Below are 16,932 nucleotides of genomic sequence, written 5' to 3' on the forward strand. Positions count from 1 at the left end.
CACATTATTTGCCTGCAGGTCTTAGGAGACACTGTTATACTGTAACAGGGTTATTGTCTTTCCACATCTGAGTACCTCTTTCTGTGTAACCCACCGCCCATCTGCTAAGCCAATGCCGGATGATTTGTTTTTGTTACTCACTTGCAGGCCCTTATTTCTGCGTTAGTTAAGACACAGGCTAAGCTGCTGCAACAGGCCACAGAAAACTTAGTGCCTTAAATACGACCAGAGCCTCTCTGACAGCAGTCTGGGGATGCGGGGTCCAGGCTGGCAGGCAGCGCTTCTCCATATATTTATTTGGGGACCTGAATTCCTTCCATCTGGCTGTTGGGTGGTCTGGTACAGTGTTCCCTTGTCTGTGTGGTCCAAAGGTCGTAGCATGTGTGCTCCATCTACAGAGGGCCAGATGAACAGGTGCCCTGCATGTTGTTAAGGCTGAGATATCGCAGTGCTGGACACCACTTCTGCCTCCACCTAAGCCACGTGGCTACCTCCTGCTGCAAGGACGGCCAGGCACTGATTGTAGAGGACAGAGAGAATGGGCTTGAGGAGCCCTTAGCAGCCTGGCATGGCCAAGCAAAGGTGAAGATAAAATTCTACTCCACTGATAACAATACTGAACGTGTATTAAGTTCTTATTATGAGTACACCTTATTTAATCCTTAGGATAAATATATGAGGAAGGTCCTGTAATTCCCATCTTGCTGATGAGGAAACCAAGACTTAGAAAAGCTGAGTAAATTGTCCAGTGTTTAACCCTAGGTTGGCCTGACCCTAGAGTGTGTGCTGTTAACACAGTGCTGTGCCCCTGCTCAAGTTACTCACAGGAATGCAAATGAAAAGTTACTTTGTCAAGAAGACACAGTTTTGTACTCCTGAAGGTGAGAGCACAGAGAAAGGTATTTTGGGACCCTTTCCTGATAGGAAAATTTGGTAATATAGTCCAATTAAAGTCATTAAAAGTGCTTATCCCTTGACTCAGTAGTTTTACTTCTAGAATTTTTCTTGAGAAAATAATCAGGAACTGAGATGAATGTTCAAGAATGTCCATTGCAGCTTTATTTGTCATTGTCAAAATAAGACAAGAAAAACCAAAATCCACAAAGAAATAACCCAAATCCCAGCAACAGTGGGTTCATTAAGCAAATCTTAGTTCTACTGCAGCTGTCAAATAGCATGTTTTACAAGTCTGTTTTCTGTTGGGGAAAATGTCATGGTTTATTGTTAAGTTTTAAAAGTAGGTTATCATATAACATAAAGAGTAATACTATTAAAATTTTTACATTGGTGTATGTATTTATCCAAAAAAGTGGAAAGACGGACAGCAAATGTTAACAGTAATTTCTGGGTGACTGGATTGAGGGTGAATTTTTTTTTTTTGCCGCACACATGGGATCTTAGTTCCCCAACCAGGGGTCGAACCTGTGCCCCCTGTGTTGGAAGCGCGAAGTCATAACCAGTAGACTGTCAGGGAAATCCAGAGGGTGATTTTTTTTTTTTTAATGCTTTTCTGTGCTTTCTAGGTCTCTTAACATGTTATTTTTGTCAGTAATTTTCAAACAATAAATGTTAATGAAAAGACACACACACACACACACACACACAGGAAAAGGATCAACCCCTCAGTAGAAAATAGGCAAAGGACATGGATAGTTCATAAAGGTAAACTGGCCATTAAACATTTATAATCCAATAAATCAAATTAAAACAACCATTTCCAACATCACATTGGCAAAGTTTGAAAAAATCAGGGTGCGTGGAAGTGGTACATTCAGACGATATTTATCAGCAGTCCTTCAGAGGCACATGCTGTTTGACCTAACAATTTTACTTCCAAAGACCTATTCCCAGAAAAGTCACCAAAGAACAAAGCCGCCTGTGCACGGATGTCTGTGCAGTGTATGCTCTGATAGCACACAACGACCTGGTGTGCAGGAGGAGGCTTCCTTAATCAGTGTGGTCCTTCCAGAATGTTCTGGGAATCTGTCTGATGGCATGGTTGTGAAGAAAATTATGTAGGCAACTATGTTTTTTTATGATGAGTGTGTGTGTGTGTGTGTGTGTGTGTGTGTGTGTGTGATGTGAAGGAGGGGCAGGTATAGATAAAGACTGGATAAACGTGCCAGAATGTTATGAGTGGTGATATCTGGGTGATGAGGTTTATGTGATTTTTATTTTATTCTGTGCATTCTCTGTTATCTGAGTTTTCACAGTGAACGTATCTTATTACTTTTGTACTTAAAATAAGTGTTACAAAATGTAAAAAAAATCTATCCTATTAAGTTTACGTTTGTACTTTCCACTAAAGAAAGAAACCCTGGAAATCATTTTCATCTTTTGTTTTAGCCTGTGATGCGTTAACGCCCACGTGACTGTTCTCTCACCAGTCAGGAGCTGGCGGAAAGCACAGTGATAGCCAAAGTGAATGGGGAGCTGTGGGACCTGGACCGTCCGCTGGAAGGGGACTCCACCCTAGAGCTGCTCATGTTTGAGGACAAGGAAGCCCAAGCTGTAAGTGTTTAAAGACCAACCCACCATACTTTGTCTATTTATGTTGTCAATTACATTATGTAATTATGAAGCCACATACTGAAGTCAAGAATAATGGGTTTTGTGGCCTTCTAAGGTTTAAAATGCATATGTTGGTATTTAATAAATATAATATTAATAACACCATATTTAAAAGTGATTCAGAAAGAGCAGTTTTTAAATGAAATACATAGCTTATATGTATTATTTCGTTTTTCTCACTTAAGATCTAACCCGAACAACTGTCACCTAACTATATGCCAGCTGTCACCTCAGAACTTGTGAACTATTGATTCCCTCAGTCAGCAGACTAGTATCTAAGCTGTTGGGTGCAGGTGCCAGACCTTGTGGGGCGGCAGAGGCTCCTGCTACAGAGGGTTCACTGGTGGGAGGGGTAGTGAGCAAGGAAATAAACAACTAGACACTTTCAGGTGGTGTCAGCCTCCGGAGAAGTCAAGTAGGAGCAGCCATGGTAGCTGGCCCAGCAGTTAGTTTTAACCCTCTCCTGAGGGCGGAATCCTGCCAAGACCTGAGCACTTTCCCACACTAGCTGGCTCTTGGTTGACCTGCGGACACTGTTCTTTAACAGACTTTTTAACAGTGGGCTGCTGCAGGCTTTCAGTCTGTCAGGTGTTTGGGTGGGGGGATGGGGGAGCTACCAAACTTAATGTTCCATGGAGGGATTGGCCTCTTTGGAGTTCTTTCCCCCTGTGTTTAGTGACATCATAAAAGAGAAAACTTATTTATCATATTATCTTGGGGAATGTTTCTAGAGTGTCTCATCAGCCCGCCCCTCTGCCTACCTTGATACTAACATGGAACCTGGTGTCACATTGCATGGCTTCCAAAATACTTGTGGTTGTTTATGAAAATGAGAATGTTCTGTGCCAGGCACCAGCCCCAGCCCCTTGTGTACGTTATCTCCCTGAGTCTGTACTTACCTTTTCACACAGGCACTGTATTAATAGTACACAGGCTCAGGATGGTTCAGTAACTTTTCCAAGCTCTTGATGCTTCTTTTAGTGTAATTTAGTAACAGAGACTTTTTTGTTGTTCTTGGATTTTATTTTCCTATTGAACATATTAAGATTTTGAGCATAAACCCATTCATAAACCCATTTATGAATGTTTAATGCATATCCATGAAAAAGAAATCCTAGAAAAGCAAATCTAGAAAACTCAGATCTACAAATGATAAAATTAATGATTTTGTAAAGCACTTTTTACTTTACAGAAAAATTCGTCTCCTTTGTATAGCAAATTTTTAAACTTCTATTTTAAAAAATGCTTCTATTTACAAGACTATTTAGTGCATGATGTAACATAGGAAAGTAAATAGTCCCCACCCTCTAGGTAAATTCATGTTGAAAGTGACAGCAAGAATGTTCATGTAGGGCTTCCCTGGTGGCGCAGTGGTTGAGAGTCCGCCTGCTGATGCAGGGGACATGGGTTCGTGCCCCGGTCCGGGAGGATCCCACATGCCGTGGAGTGGCTGGGCCCGTGAGCCATGGCTGCTGAGCCTGCGCGTCCGGAGCCTGTGCTCTGCAACAGGGCCCGCGTATGGCAAAAAAAAAAAAAAAAAAAAAAAAAAAAGAATGTTCATGTAAAGTTGATAAATACGCACACCAGAAACAAGGAGCATTTTATAAAATGGTAGAGCTTTCAAGTTTAAAATATATCTAATAGATATTTCCTTTTGCAAGCATGCTGTCCAGCAGGAGAATGTATGTGGGTATTCGTTCTGCTCTAAATCTTTGCCGAAGTCCCAGGAGCAGTCAGCGATGTGCTGCTGGGACCTCATGCTCAGGAAACATAGGTACTTATCTGAGGTGTAAACAAGGTACTTATCTGAGGTGTAAACAAAACCAGATATATGTAAGAACCCAAGCTGCTAGTTCTGTGATGCACTATGTTTTAAATGTAAATTCAATCATTTATTTTCTGCTTAAAACCTTTTAATACATCCTACTGCATTAGAATAAAACTCAAATCCCTCTCCAAGGCCTGCATGGTCGCTGGCCTGTTCTTACCTGTCAGCATTCCTCAAGCTGCTTTGTGGTACATCCCCCCAACCCTAACCACGCTGTGAATACAGGGCCTCCGCTGTGATTCTTGATTACAGTGCCCTATTCATCTTCTCTTAAATACACTTCTCATCTTGCGTTGATGCACTTAGAGGTTTGTTGCCTGCCCTCTCCCCCACTAGGCTGCAAACCGCATGAGGCCAGCGGCTCACATTTCTTTCTCTTTTGTGTCTCCAGCACCTAACACGGTGTTTGGCTCAGGCAATTTCCAGGTGTGCACAATGCACCAAAGAAGGTACTTGGGCTGACGCTGGCAGCCAGCCTGCCATCCTCTACCATCCCAAGCAGAGGGCTCTGCCCCAAGGACTGACCCTCTAGGCCTGGTGCCGCGGTTGGGATTGCACAGAGCCTGCTCAATCAGCTAATTCCCTCTACTCCGGTTTATTATCTCAGACAGCTTTCTAATTGCAGTTTGTTTCCTATTTAATTAAGGAAAGTGCTGCCAGAGGACTCGATTGTCTTGTTCCTTTGGCATCTATATTTATTGATATTTGGTGACTGGTTGGTTTTAATGTATCCATAAACCATTGATTCCTTGGTAATTCAAAACCCAATCAACTTTCTGAACTTGTAGAGCTAATGACTGGCCCTTGGACTGCAGTGAATTAATTAATGTACACCCTGCCCAGGGGACCCCGGCAGCCAGCAGACAGTCCTCAGTGACCCCTCTGTCTGGAGTTATCTTTCAGACTTCCACAGCCACGTGCTATTCAGCACATGAAGACTGCTGTGTAGACGCAGAATCTTGTTAACGTGAGTGATGTCATGAGCAGCCGCTGTGGCCTCGGATCTGACTCAGAGAGGCTTCCCAGAGGAGAAGGAAGGGGGCCCATGCCCGGCACTCCCTGGCGTTCCTCTGCGCTGGGCCTGGACCGACTCTGGGCGGCTGCTCTGCTTGGTGGTCAGGGCACAGAAGGAAGTGGTTTAGGAGCTGGGCTTCAGTGCCATACAGAGCAGCAGCTGCACGTTAGAACCAAGCAGCCGGCTTCTGGGGATTCCAGGGAGGGCTCAGGAAGCATCTCTCACCAGCAGTCGCCAGAGATTGATGCTGCCTTGTGTCCCAGTGTCTGTCCCCTTAACACTGTATTCACGTGCTCGCTTGTCCTCTTGTCTGCCTGATGGCTTCCCATGACCCGTGGTCGTGGCCACGGCCTCTGTCCTGCCTGCAGGTGTACTGGCACTCCAGTGCCCACGTCCTCGGGGAAGCCCTGGAGCTCCACTACGGGGGCCTCCTGTGCTGCGGGCCACCCACCGACTGCGGGTTCTACTACGACATGTTCCTCGAAGACAGGTAACGCCTCTGAGTGCATGTGTTTATAGTGGTTATACATTAGTGTAGTGAATACCTATCGCAGAATGTGATTATAGATTAGGTCACCATTTATGAACAGTATTATCTTTTATGAGTTTAGATTCAAGGGTAATTTCTCAAATTGTTTTCTTTCTTTTCTTGAGAAGGATGTGATACGTTATTTATGTAACCTGAGACTTGGCTGGGGCAAACTACTAATTCGGACCAGAGTTGTAGGGTTAATCCCTGGAGAGCATATAGTTCAGCTCTGCGCCATGACAGTCAAGGGCGCTGTCCACCCCAGCCACACATGTCCCACAGCTGGTGCCAGAGGGGCTGGTTTGCAGCGGCCTCATGTTCCTCAAGTAGATCTGTGCTTGAAATCATGAGCAGCAGGCCCAGCCCCGGCCCACCTCCTTCTCCATATCCCTCATCACCCTTAAGGAAACCACCAGTTCTCAAACCCAAACCTGAGGGTCCTCCTAAGCCCACCCTGCTCCTTGCCACCCCCTACCCCCGCCCCAGTCACTCCAGCCAGTTCTGCCAGTTTTATCCCCTAAGTAGTTCTCCCCCACCTTCTGCCTTAACATAGACCCCCAGCGTCCTTGCCTGGACGACCGTGGTACATTTTCCCACCATCTGCCACCTCCACGCTGCCAAAGTGACCCCTCCCTAACCGAGCGCCTGGCACTCTGCAGCTCCTGCTCCCAGCCTGTCCAGCGTAGTCCCCTGTTTGGACACCCCCGCCACCCCGGAGTCATTCCGCAGGATGTGTTGACGCCTCCTGTGTGCTCCGGGCTTGGTGCTGCTGACTCCACACTGGACAGATCAGCCTGTCCTCGTGGGCTGAGAAGTCTGGATGGGGGAGACAGACATAGACAGACATGCAGCCGTCTGCTGTCGGAGGTGATGAGGTGGTGAGGGCTGTGAAGGGGAGGTGGGGGCCTGAGCAGGCAGCCGGTCAGCTGAGAGCTCAGTAACCTTGAAGCAGGGGTGGGACGGAGGGAGAGAGGGAGCGAGCTCTGAGGCTGGTGGGGGAAGAACGTCCCAGGCCTCTGTGGGACAGCCCTGGGTTGGGGTGTGTGTGGCTTGTTTGAGGAATGCAGGTGGCCCACACCACCTGGAGGGGTGTGAGCACAGACGGGTTCCTGAGAGGAGCCGGGGCTCCCCTGTGGAGGCTGGCTGACCTGCAGCTCACGCTCTCAGAGCTTTCTCGCAGCCTGGATCTCCTGGTCTAGGGCAGGGGCATGGCGCACACTCCACACTACGCTTTTGAACAAAAACGTAAACGTGTGAAGAATGAGGAAAACTGCCCAGATGATCAGGCCCCGGAGGAGCTTGCGGTCCAGATGGGGAGTGTCCAACGGGGCTGTTCAGAGAACCGAGGGCAGTTCATCAGCTGATGCCTCCGTCTCCCTCTTTGAGAAGTAGGGTTACCTGCTCTGTGAAAGGATGACTGACCCTCTGAAGTCCTGGACAGTAAAGTACCACGTTCCTTGATGTAGAAGGCTAGTCAGCTGGTGACAAAGGCCACAGGTCTAAGGTCATGTCTGAGAAATCTGTGCTGGTTCTCGCTGCTTTTCCCTGCAGGGCCGTGTCCAGCACAGAGCTGCCAGCACTGGAGAGTGCGTGCAAGGCCATCATCAAAGAGCAGCAGCCTTTCGAAAGGTTGGAAGTCAGCAAGGAGGCCCTGCTGGACCTTTTTAAGGTGATTTCGTGCCGGGAACGTGAATGATATTTAACACAGATGACTGGTTTTAACAAATAATTGGCCACTGCTCACCAAATTGTTCCAGACTGGTAGGTTGAATTTTTAATGCAGACATAGGTAGGTGAAGGGCCGGGTGAATAGTTTCATATGTGTGTTTTATAAATCTGATTAATTCTGAGTGTTGTTAGTGCTCCAGCTATTGAATTCAACAGTATGTATAATACCATATAAAATTCTGGGTTTTCCTCTTTTGTTTGGGGTTTTCTGCTAATTTTTTTTTTCACATCTTTATTGGAGTAAAAATGCTTTACAATGTTGTGTTATTTTCTACTGTTCAACAAAGTGAATCAGCTATATGTATACATATATCCCCATGTCCCCTCCCTCTTGAGCCTCCCTCCCACCCTCCCTATCCCACCCCTCTAGGTGGTCAGAAAGCACCGAGCTGATCTCCCTGTGCTATGCGGCTGCTTCCCACTAGCTATCTATTTTACATTTGGTAGTGTATATATGTCCATGCCACTCTCTCACTTCATCCCAGCTTCCCCCCGCCCCCCGCTGTGCCCTCAAGTCCATTCTCTACACCTGCGTCTTTATTCTTGCGCTGCCACTAGGTTCATCAGTACCGCTTTTAAAAATTCCATGTATAAGCGTTAGCATACGGTATTTGTTTTTCTCTTTCTGACTTACTTCACTCTGTATGACAGATTCTACGTCCATCCACCTCACTACAAATAACTCAATTTTGTTCCTTTTTATGGCTGAGTAATATTCCATTGTATATATGTGCCACATCTTCTTTATCCATTCATCTGTCAGTGGACATTTAGTTTGCTTCCATGTCCTGGCTATTGTAAATAGTGCTGCAGTGAACATTTTGGTACATGTATCTTTTTGAATTATGATTTTCTCTGGGTATATGCCCAGGAGTGGGATTGCTGGGTCATATGGTAGCTCTATTTTTAGTTTCTTAAGGAACCTCCATACTGTTCTCCATCGTGGCTGTATCAATTTACATTTCCCACCAACAGCACAGGAGGGTTCCCTTTTTAAATTTTTACAAGTCTTCAGAATTTTATTTACTTCATGTAGTTAAAATTGGAATCTTCAAGAACAGTGCTGTCCAATAATGAGATCCACAAATCTGAGCCACATATGTCATCTTAAATTTTCTGGTAGCCACCTTTTAAAAGCAAAAGAAAGATGAAATTAATTTTTATAACACTTTATTTAACCCAATAAATCAAAAATATTGCTTCAACATGTAACCAACATAAAAAGTAATTAGTGAGCTATTTTATTTTCTTCTTTTCACATTATGCCTCTGAAATCCAGTGTTTTGCCCTTGTGGTGCACCTCATTTCAGATCAGTTGTATTTCAAATGCTCAGTAAGCTCCTGCATGGCACAGCTCTGGGCTCTCAGCTCTTTGTATCCCCACAGTCTCAGCACCTAGAACATAGCAGATGCCCATTCAGTGTGTGTTGAAAACACAGAAGATGCAGAGAGTTCCCATCCACCCTTGCCCCCATATATGCACAACTTCCCCATGGTCAAGATTACCCTCCAGAGGTGAGAAATGAGTTACAATCCATCTACACTAATGCTTATAACATTTTTTCCCACTTAAACATTTTGTGTGATAACATGTAAATATATTTTTCTTTGTAGTACAATAAATTTAAATGCCGCATCCTGAAGGAGATTAACATGCCAACTACCACAGTTTACAGGTAAAGTGTGCGTGAATTTTAAACACTGCGCAGTGATACATCTGAAGGCATTAACAGTAGCAAGTCTGTCTTTGGTGGGTGGTCTGTTTGTAAATTTGCATGGTTGGTATGGTACTACTATAGGTGGGGACTCTAAAATGTTATCACCAAAGGGGAATTGTTATTTTCTCATTTGTGTTTACCAGGATGGTACTAAAAACCCACATTCTGTTTTCTGGATGTTAGCTGTAGCAACCTCTTTCTCCCTGTGGATAAGACTGTGTTCTCAGGGCCTCACATTTTGGGGGACTGTTAGGGAAGGGAATTCTGTTTGTCCTCCCACATTCTTATTGAGGGGCGGTGGGAGCTGTCATGGGCCGTCTCCTCCAGCAGTGATTCTCTGCCTCTGACCACGCTCTCTACTGCTTGGGGTCCAAGAGCGTTACTCCCCAGGCGTCAGCTGGACTCACAGTGAGACAAGAAGTGGTGGGAAGCAGAGGCCAGCGGGAGCTGCTACCCAATCTACTTAGTTTTGCTGGGCATTAGGCTCCCAACCCCTTTTACTGGCCACTTGTTCAGCTGCCTTGTGGGTACTGCTCGTCTCTGTTCCTGTGTGGCCTGCTCTCTGGCTGCCTGTGACCTTCACGGTCCCATCGGAGAAGACCTGGTCCCTGTATAAGTATGACCACAAATATCCTCCACAGGGAACTTCCTTTCCACACTCAAGTACCATGGTTCTTTGACTTAATTGTACTGTGAGTAAAATTATACCCCCTTTATGCACAGCGGTGCACAGTGCATTTCTTTTTTAAAAAAATAAATTTATTTATTTTAGGCTGTGTTGGGTCTTCATTGCTGCACGTGGGCTTTCTCTAGTTGCGGCGAGCAGGGGCTACTCTTCGTTGCCATGTGTGGGCTTCTCACTGTGGTGGCTTCTCGTTGCGGAGCACGGGCTCTAGGTGTGTGGGCTTCAGTAGTAGTGGCACGCAAGCTCAGTAGTTGTGACTCACGGGCTCTAGAGCGCAGGCTCAGTAGTTGTGGTGCACGGGCTTAATTGCTCCATGGCATGTGGGATCTTCCCGGACCAGGGCTCAAACCTGTGTCCCCTGCATTGGCAGGTGGATTCTCAACCACTGCACCACCAGGGAAGTCCCCACAGTGCATTTCTTAAATGATAATATGAACACATGGCCATTTTATGCTGTAGGTGGATACCATGCTTACCTTATTTTTGCTGCTCTCCAATGACCTGATAAGATTTTTTATTTATTACCTATAATACAAATAAGTGTCAGTATAATCATTTTAAAGTTTAAAAATAAATGAAGAAATTGAAAAGGTATGTTAAGTTTTAAATTTCTGTCTTTTAATACTTGACATTTTGGTTGTTTTTTTTTTTAACTTAGATCAACATTGATGCTTATTCTATCAATTGGAATGTCTTGTATTTAATTTTTTGAAAAGAAATGACTTTTTTTCTATGGAATTATTTAAAGATTAGCTTATTAAAGTCTTTCATGCTTATCAGGCATTTTTTTCCATTTCTCTGAGCACTGACCTACAACCTCCATCTTGGACAGAGAACAATACCTTAAAGCCTGGTCATTCAGAGAAATGATGTTTTCATGTTTAAAGCTTCATTGTACTTTGATGAATAATCCAGTCACTTTATGTATTCATTGTAATTTTTAACTTTTTAACCAATGAACTTTAAAAATACTTAAAATTGGTTGGAATAGTTAAGGAACAACTTTCTTTACTAAATTTTCCTTAAATTGGTTATGTTAAGTCACCTTCCCTCAGACCCACATTATTGGTATCTTAACTCTGTTAATGTTTCTGTACTTGGAGAAAAGTCTGCGCTTGTTAGGGTTTGGTGGTCCCTTGTTCATTATAGGTGCAGGCGAGTCCCCAGCTGCAGCCCCGTGTGCTTTAATAGCGGTGTTGTCTCTGATCTAAACCTTTGCCTGAGATTTACGTTGTTAAGTCAGTATGCTGTTTTTCTAAACCAAGAGACAATTGGACATTTTGTCATGAAGTCAGGGGGCCTAAAAACAAACAAACAAAAACCATTGAATTTATTTACTTTTTAAGTAGACTTTATTTTTTAGAGCCGTTTAGGTTTGCAGCAAAATTTAGAAGATGCAGAGAGTTCCCATCCACCCTTGCCCCCATATATGCACAACTTACCCATGGTCAAGATTACCCTCCAGAGGTGGGAAATGAGTTACAATCCATCTACACTGATGCTTATAGCATGCTTCACTGTTGGTGCTGTGTGTTCTGTGGGTTTAGTGAAGTTTATTTTTAATGTAAGATATCAACTTAATGCATTTTTTATAACTGTCATATAATTTTGGTTTTGAAAATTAGTGTAGAACAGGGAAATGGCTATCTGATTTTAAGACAGTGAAGGTTTTTAGGAGCCTTAGGGTGTGACAATGAAAAGTGGTGTCTCTGTCTGCATAGTTTCTTTCCAAGGATTCTGTGGCTTTTGAATGTGAGCCAAGGAGGGAAGGCTGGGATCTGCGACTAGGTGAATCCCCTCTTTCCTGCTCCTTAAATTAAAAATTAATTTAAATTAAGTTGTTCCTAAATTAAACATTGCCCCAAAACATAGAACATGGTTTCTAATGAATAGTCCCAAAAGCTATAATTGTGCCTGGGCATGTTTTAAATATTTCATTACAGGTGTGGTCCACTAGTTGACCTTTGTAAAGGCCCCCATGTAAGACACACTGGAAAAATTAAAGCGATAAAAATTTTCAAGGTAAGGATTGACTTTTTTCTTAATATAGTAAACTTAAGATGAACTAGATAAGACAGTAGTTCAATAATATCTTTTATAACCTGAACACCATGCCTCTTAGAAATACTACACATTCATATTTGATTTTTATATGGGCTTCTAAAAATAATATAATTTTTTAGAATTTTGGTAATTAGAACATTATATGTAGCCTTTAATTGTTTATCATTTAACCTTACTATAGGTATTACAGTGCATTTCTTTTTCATCTATATTAAAATATTGTTCTGCATACTATTGTTTTCTTGAATTGCCCTAATGTGAACAGGAATGTTTATCTGCATGTGAGAATAACGTACTGTAGGGAAAGGAGGAAAAAAAGGGATAGAGTGGTATGATGCAGAAAACACGCTCTGGAGTCAAGAGGCCTGAGACTGACATCACCGTCCTGCCCTTCCCAGGCCTTGGTTTTCTCACAGGTGGAGGAAGGGTGATGACAGTCAGCAAGGCTGACCTTCATGTCCCCACACCTCTTCGTCCGCTGCCCTCTCCTGTGTGATGCACTCGGTGCTTGGCCTTCCCTCATTTCCACACTTTCTTTCTCACTTTTCATCCCTAGAATCCACAGCAGACTGACTACATAATTTACTGACTAATGGTGTAATTTGGGCTGGAAAGGTTTAGTTAGAAACAATTTAAGATTCCAATTCTACAAAAACTCATCTTTAAGTAAGCTATGCTGATGTTAGGGTGAGGAATTGTATATAGTCATTCCTTGGCATCCATGGGGCAGTGGTTCCAGGATACCCAGCTGATACCAAAGTCCACAGTAGCTCAGGCCCCTCGTATGAACCAGCTGTACATATTTCAGAGCAGTTTTATTTGTAACCAAGGGTTTGGTGTGTTTACCCAAATCTCATCTGATGTTTAGAATTCCTCAACATATTGGGAGGATAACCCTGAAATGGAAACGCTGCAGAGGGTCTACGGGATATCCTTTCCTGATGACCAGATGATGACAGCCTGGGAGAAGCTGCAGGAGGAGGCCAAGACCCAGGATCACAAGAGGATTGGGAAGGTGCGCCGCGCTGAGCGCTGCTGAGCTGGCCTGCGACCGTGTCTCAGAACTAGGGTGTCTTAAAACTAACATTTCTTCTCCTCCTCTCCTGTCTTCTATTTTGCTGGTGCTCATGGTTTGCTGCTGAGTTCTTTCACGCTCCTACCCCAATGTCTTCTAACCTCTTTCCTTCTTGTATTTTTTTATTAGATTTAAACAATTGCACCTTTCATTTTTATCATGATATAAAAATAATTTTTTAAAGAATTGTGTATACTTGATAATATACTTTGTATTTGGGAAGCAGAGCAGAAACAAAGAAGATCTGCAAGAAGGCAGACCTGGGTTTAACTCTCAGTCCTGCCACGTAGGAGCTGTTACATGACAGGCCAGGTACTCGCTGTGGAGCTCCATGTCCTCGGCTCTGCTGGGTAGCGTGCAGGGTGGCATGAGGACGAACACTGGGTGGTGGTGGCCACCAGGATGGGCTCTCGGCATGACGGCCATGCTAATGTCACGTCACTCAGAGCCCACCTCCAGCCATGTCTCCCCGTGAGATCCGTACTCCAAGGTGCCGAGGAGGAAATCAGCAGTAAATACTAGGTGAAATAAAAGACAAGTTTAAAGCTAAGTAACCATAAATATGAGTTGTAATTTTACATGTGCTGTTACATGTAGTTAGATTCAAGTACAGTATTGAGGGACTTTGGAATGTCAATATTAGAATCAGAAATAACTGAGTATATGTTTTATTCCTAGTGTATCATTTGTATACAGTAAATGTTATGCAACGACAGTGAAAATGAAATGCAATTATTGTTTTAATCTAGGAACAAGAACTTTTCTTCTTCCATGATCTGAGTCCTGGAAGCTGTTTCTTTCTTCCCAGAGGAGCGTTCATTTATAATACACTTATGGATTTCATACGAGTAAGTTAATTTTTAAAATATTCTATACTTATTCAACTCCATTTTACATTTTACTATTTTCTCTCATCATAAAATGACCAAGCATTTCCATTAATTTTATTTTAATAATAATAAGAATTTTGAACCTCAAAGAGAAATGCCACATTGTGCCTTCAACTAAAAACATTGAAACAATTTGTATTTTCCCTAAATATTTACTTTTATCCTTGGACTTCGTTAAATGTACCTCTTGTCCATGTAAGTTTCTAGAGCATGTAGGATACTAAGATAAACTTCAGACCAAGTGTGGAACTCCCCCTGAGAGAAGGAAGGAGGAAGGGTTCTGTGTGGCATAGCATGCTAAACTGTGAAGTATCATTGCTTCTCAGGATGTGATCCCTGGACCACTGGTGCCCCCCGCCATTGTTTATTATGTGACTCCTGGGTGATTTGGCAGCTCCAGAGCAAAGAGTGAAAAAACAATTTTGTAAAATAGCTACTTGTACAATAGGACAAGTTCATAGAGTAGAAAGTCTTCATTAGGAGTATGTAGATGTTGTTCAGAGGTGACCCAGGCAGACTACTAGGATTACTTTTCCTTTCTGTTCTTTCTGTGTCTTTCCTGTAATTAATAATTACCTAAAACTTTCGTTTCCTCAGTTTTCTATGTGCCCATCACTAATTCATCCTCAACTTTCTATCAAAACTCTGAAACTCCTTGCAGTGTATTCTGATGATTCAGGTAATCTCTAAGTAAATTTTTTTTCTTCAAATTTGGTCCTCTCCCTCCAGAATTGACTTGCTGCTAAGATTCTTGACAACTGATGTCTTAGGCCTTCTTTTCATCATCACCCTGGCTACTCCCCTCCTGTCTTTCCTGTGCTGAGTCCCCTCTCCCCTGACCCATGTCTTCCTCTTCCTTGCTTGTCCCTCTTGTTGAGGGGACCACCTTACGCAGTGCCGCGGCCTGTATTGGTTACTCTCTGACTCGCTTTCCTTCCTTCTCTTCTCGGCTGTGTGCCTGGAGGCTGACCTCTGTGGGCTGCATGCCTTCCACAGGAATTGGCCACTGCTTAGCGATGGGAGGAGATCAGAGAGCAGGGAGGTAAGACCTGAAGACTCTTTGAAGGGTGTCAGACTTCACCAGGTGGTAATGGCCATCACAGCTGCTGTTTGGGGTGTGCTGTCTTTTCTGGAAAATCAGCACAGCCCCTTGGCACCTTGAACTCCCTGGGTTGGAGGTGGAATATGTGGAGAATAAATAGGATGCCTCTATGGTGGCCTTAAAAGAATCTTTTATAGATGCAAGACAGACATGGCTGATGATCAGGCCCAAGGCCTGATCGTACGGGTTGCAGTACTGTACAGTCATTTACATACGTAAGCCCAGTGGTCTCTTCCGCTGAGGTAAGGGCATTGGTGGGAAGGACGGGGGTCTCTGAGGCTTCGAAGGGGAATGGTTGGCAGACACAGATGAGGTGAAGAACTTTGAACCCCCAGATATCCGTATCTGAGGAAATCGGCCTTTCCATGCAAAAAAGAAAAACCTCTCAGAGACTTTGCCTTCTCCTGGTTTCCTGGTATGCAGTCTTGCCTCTTTCCACAGCTGATCATTTTCTATTCTATGCTGGATATTGTATGTAAACATACCTGCAGAGGCTCCGGGTGATGTTTTCTTCCACTTGAGCAGTTACCCGTCACCTAGACGGAAGATGAAGCCCTCAGTGCAGAGACTGAGCTCAGTCAGAACTGGGCTTGGTTTGGATGGGACACAAGCTGTGCTTGTGTCCAGGTCCTGGCCCCCAGGGCTTCCAGCTGAGCGTCTGGTGGCTCTTTATGTCTTCAGCCCCCAAAGGCTGGAGGATAATCAGCTCTGCCCTTTGAATGTGTTTTAAGTGCTGAGTAAAACGTCTGCCGAGTCTCCTCTGGTTACCACATCAGCATAGAAGCTAGTAACTCATCTCGGTGCAGAGGAGGCTTCTTAGGTGTAGTCCCTCATGTAGAGTTCCCATCAGTGTAAGAACCTGTGGACTAAAGAGACAGGTTACCTGTGGGCCACCCCACTCCCCCAACCCCGCCACATTATAAAATGATGATGGAGGGGTAGGAGGCCGGGGACATTCCCACTCAGGAAGGGATGGGCGCAGAAGGAGGTGCTGATGTCGGTGATCTGTCGGAACCCTGATTCCCACCTGTCTTCCCTGCTCCAAGGTCAGAAAACGCTTGTTATTCAGGACTCGGTTCTCTTTCCTCCGGGCTTTGGTTCTGAGTCAGCCTCCCTGCCTGTGTGGACCTCTGAGCAGCTTTCTCAGTGTCCCCAGCCTGATTCCTTCTGTGGAGGTTGGGGTCCAGAGACCTCATTTCTTTTCGTGCTGCCTCTGTCCCTTTCAATCCCAGCTAGTACAGTTCCTTTAAGAGTGTGGGGGGCACTTTTACATACAGTGTTTATAATCAATGCTTAGATAAAAGCCATCCCTGTGTCTCTTTCTGGGACAGATTCTTCCCTACCCAGGGCTGCCTGGGAGGCTGCTGGGAGATGACACTTAAAAATGTAAAAGCCTCATCTTTAACTGAGTGTACAAAGCGCAGTCCTAAGACTCTTAAAGCCCCATTGGGTACTCAGCTCATTCCGAGATCTTTGCAAAGGGCAGACAACCGCACTCTTAAGATTTTACCTTTGTCCTCAAGAGTCTTGTGACTCTCTTGCTGATAAGGGTCTGAGGGTGAGAAAGTTTTATTTTTGAATCAGGTAGGTCCTGCCACCTTTGTATTTCCTCTAAATTTGTCTCAGAAACGTAATAGTGCTCTCTCTAGTTTCTGTCTTCTTGTATTTCGTCACAGGCAGTTAGAAGTCCGCTGTCCCTTTCCACATTCTGCCCAGACACCCCCAGC

At 44.3% G+C, this 16,932-nt stretch overlaps 1 protein-coding gene across 4 annotated transcripts in view; it reads left to right on the forward strand.

The window, feature by feature from the left end:
• The window catches only part of TARS3 (threonyl-tRNA synthetase 3), a 52,010-nt gene that overhangs the window by 6,559 nt on the left and 28,519 nt on the right, over window positions 1-16,932 (forward strand). For all 4 annotated transcript variants that reach the window (XR_010839867.1, XR_010839868.1, XM_067030116.1 and 1 more), the window contains exons 4-10: window positions 2,388-2,511; window positions 5,783-5,904; window positions 7,495-7,612; window positions 9,286-9,347; window positions 12,018-12,096; window positions 13,007-13,153; window positions 13,963-14,061. Coding sequence is in view for 2 of the 4 variants with exons in the window: in XM_067030116.1 (XP_066886217.1) it covers window positions 2,388-2,511; window positions 5,783-5,904; window positions 7,495-7,612; window positions 9,286-9,347; window positions 12,018-12,096; window positions 13,007-13,153; window positions 13,963-14,061 (751 nt within the window). In the remaining 2 variants the exon portion in view is untranslated. The remainder of the gene's footprint in view (window positions 1-2,387; window positions 2,512-5,782; window positions 5,905-7,494; window positions 7,613-9,285; window positions 9,348-12,017; window positions 12,097-13,006; window positions 13,154-13,962; window positions 14,062-16,932) is intronic.

Source organism: Kogia breviceps, chromosome 3, assembly GCF_026419965.1.
Source record: "Kogia breviceps isolate mKogBre1 chromosome 3, mKogBre1 haplotype 1, whole genome shotgun sequence".
NCBI classification, from domain to species: Eukaryota; Metazoa; Chordata; class Mammalia; order Artiodactyla; family Physeteridae; genus Kogia; species Kogia breviceps.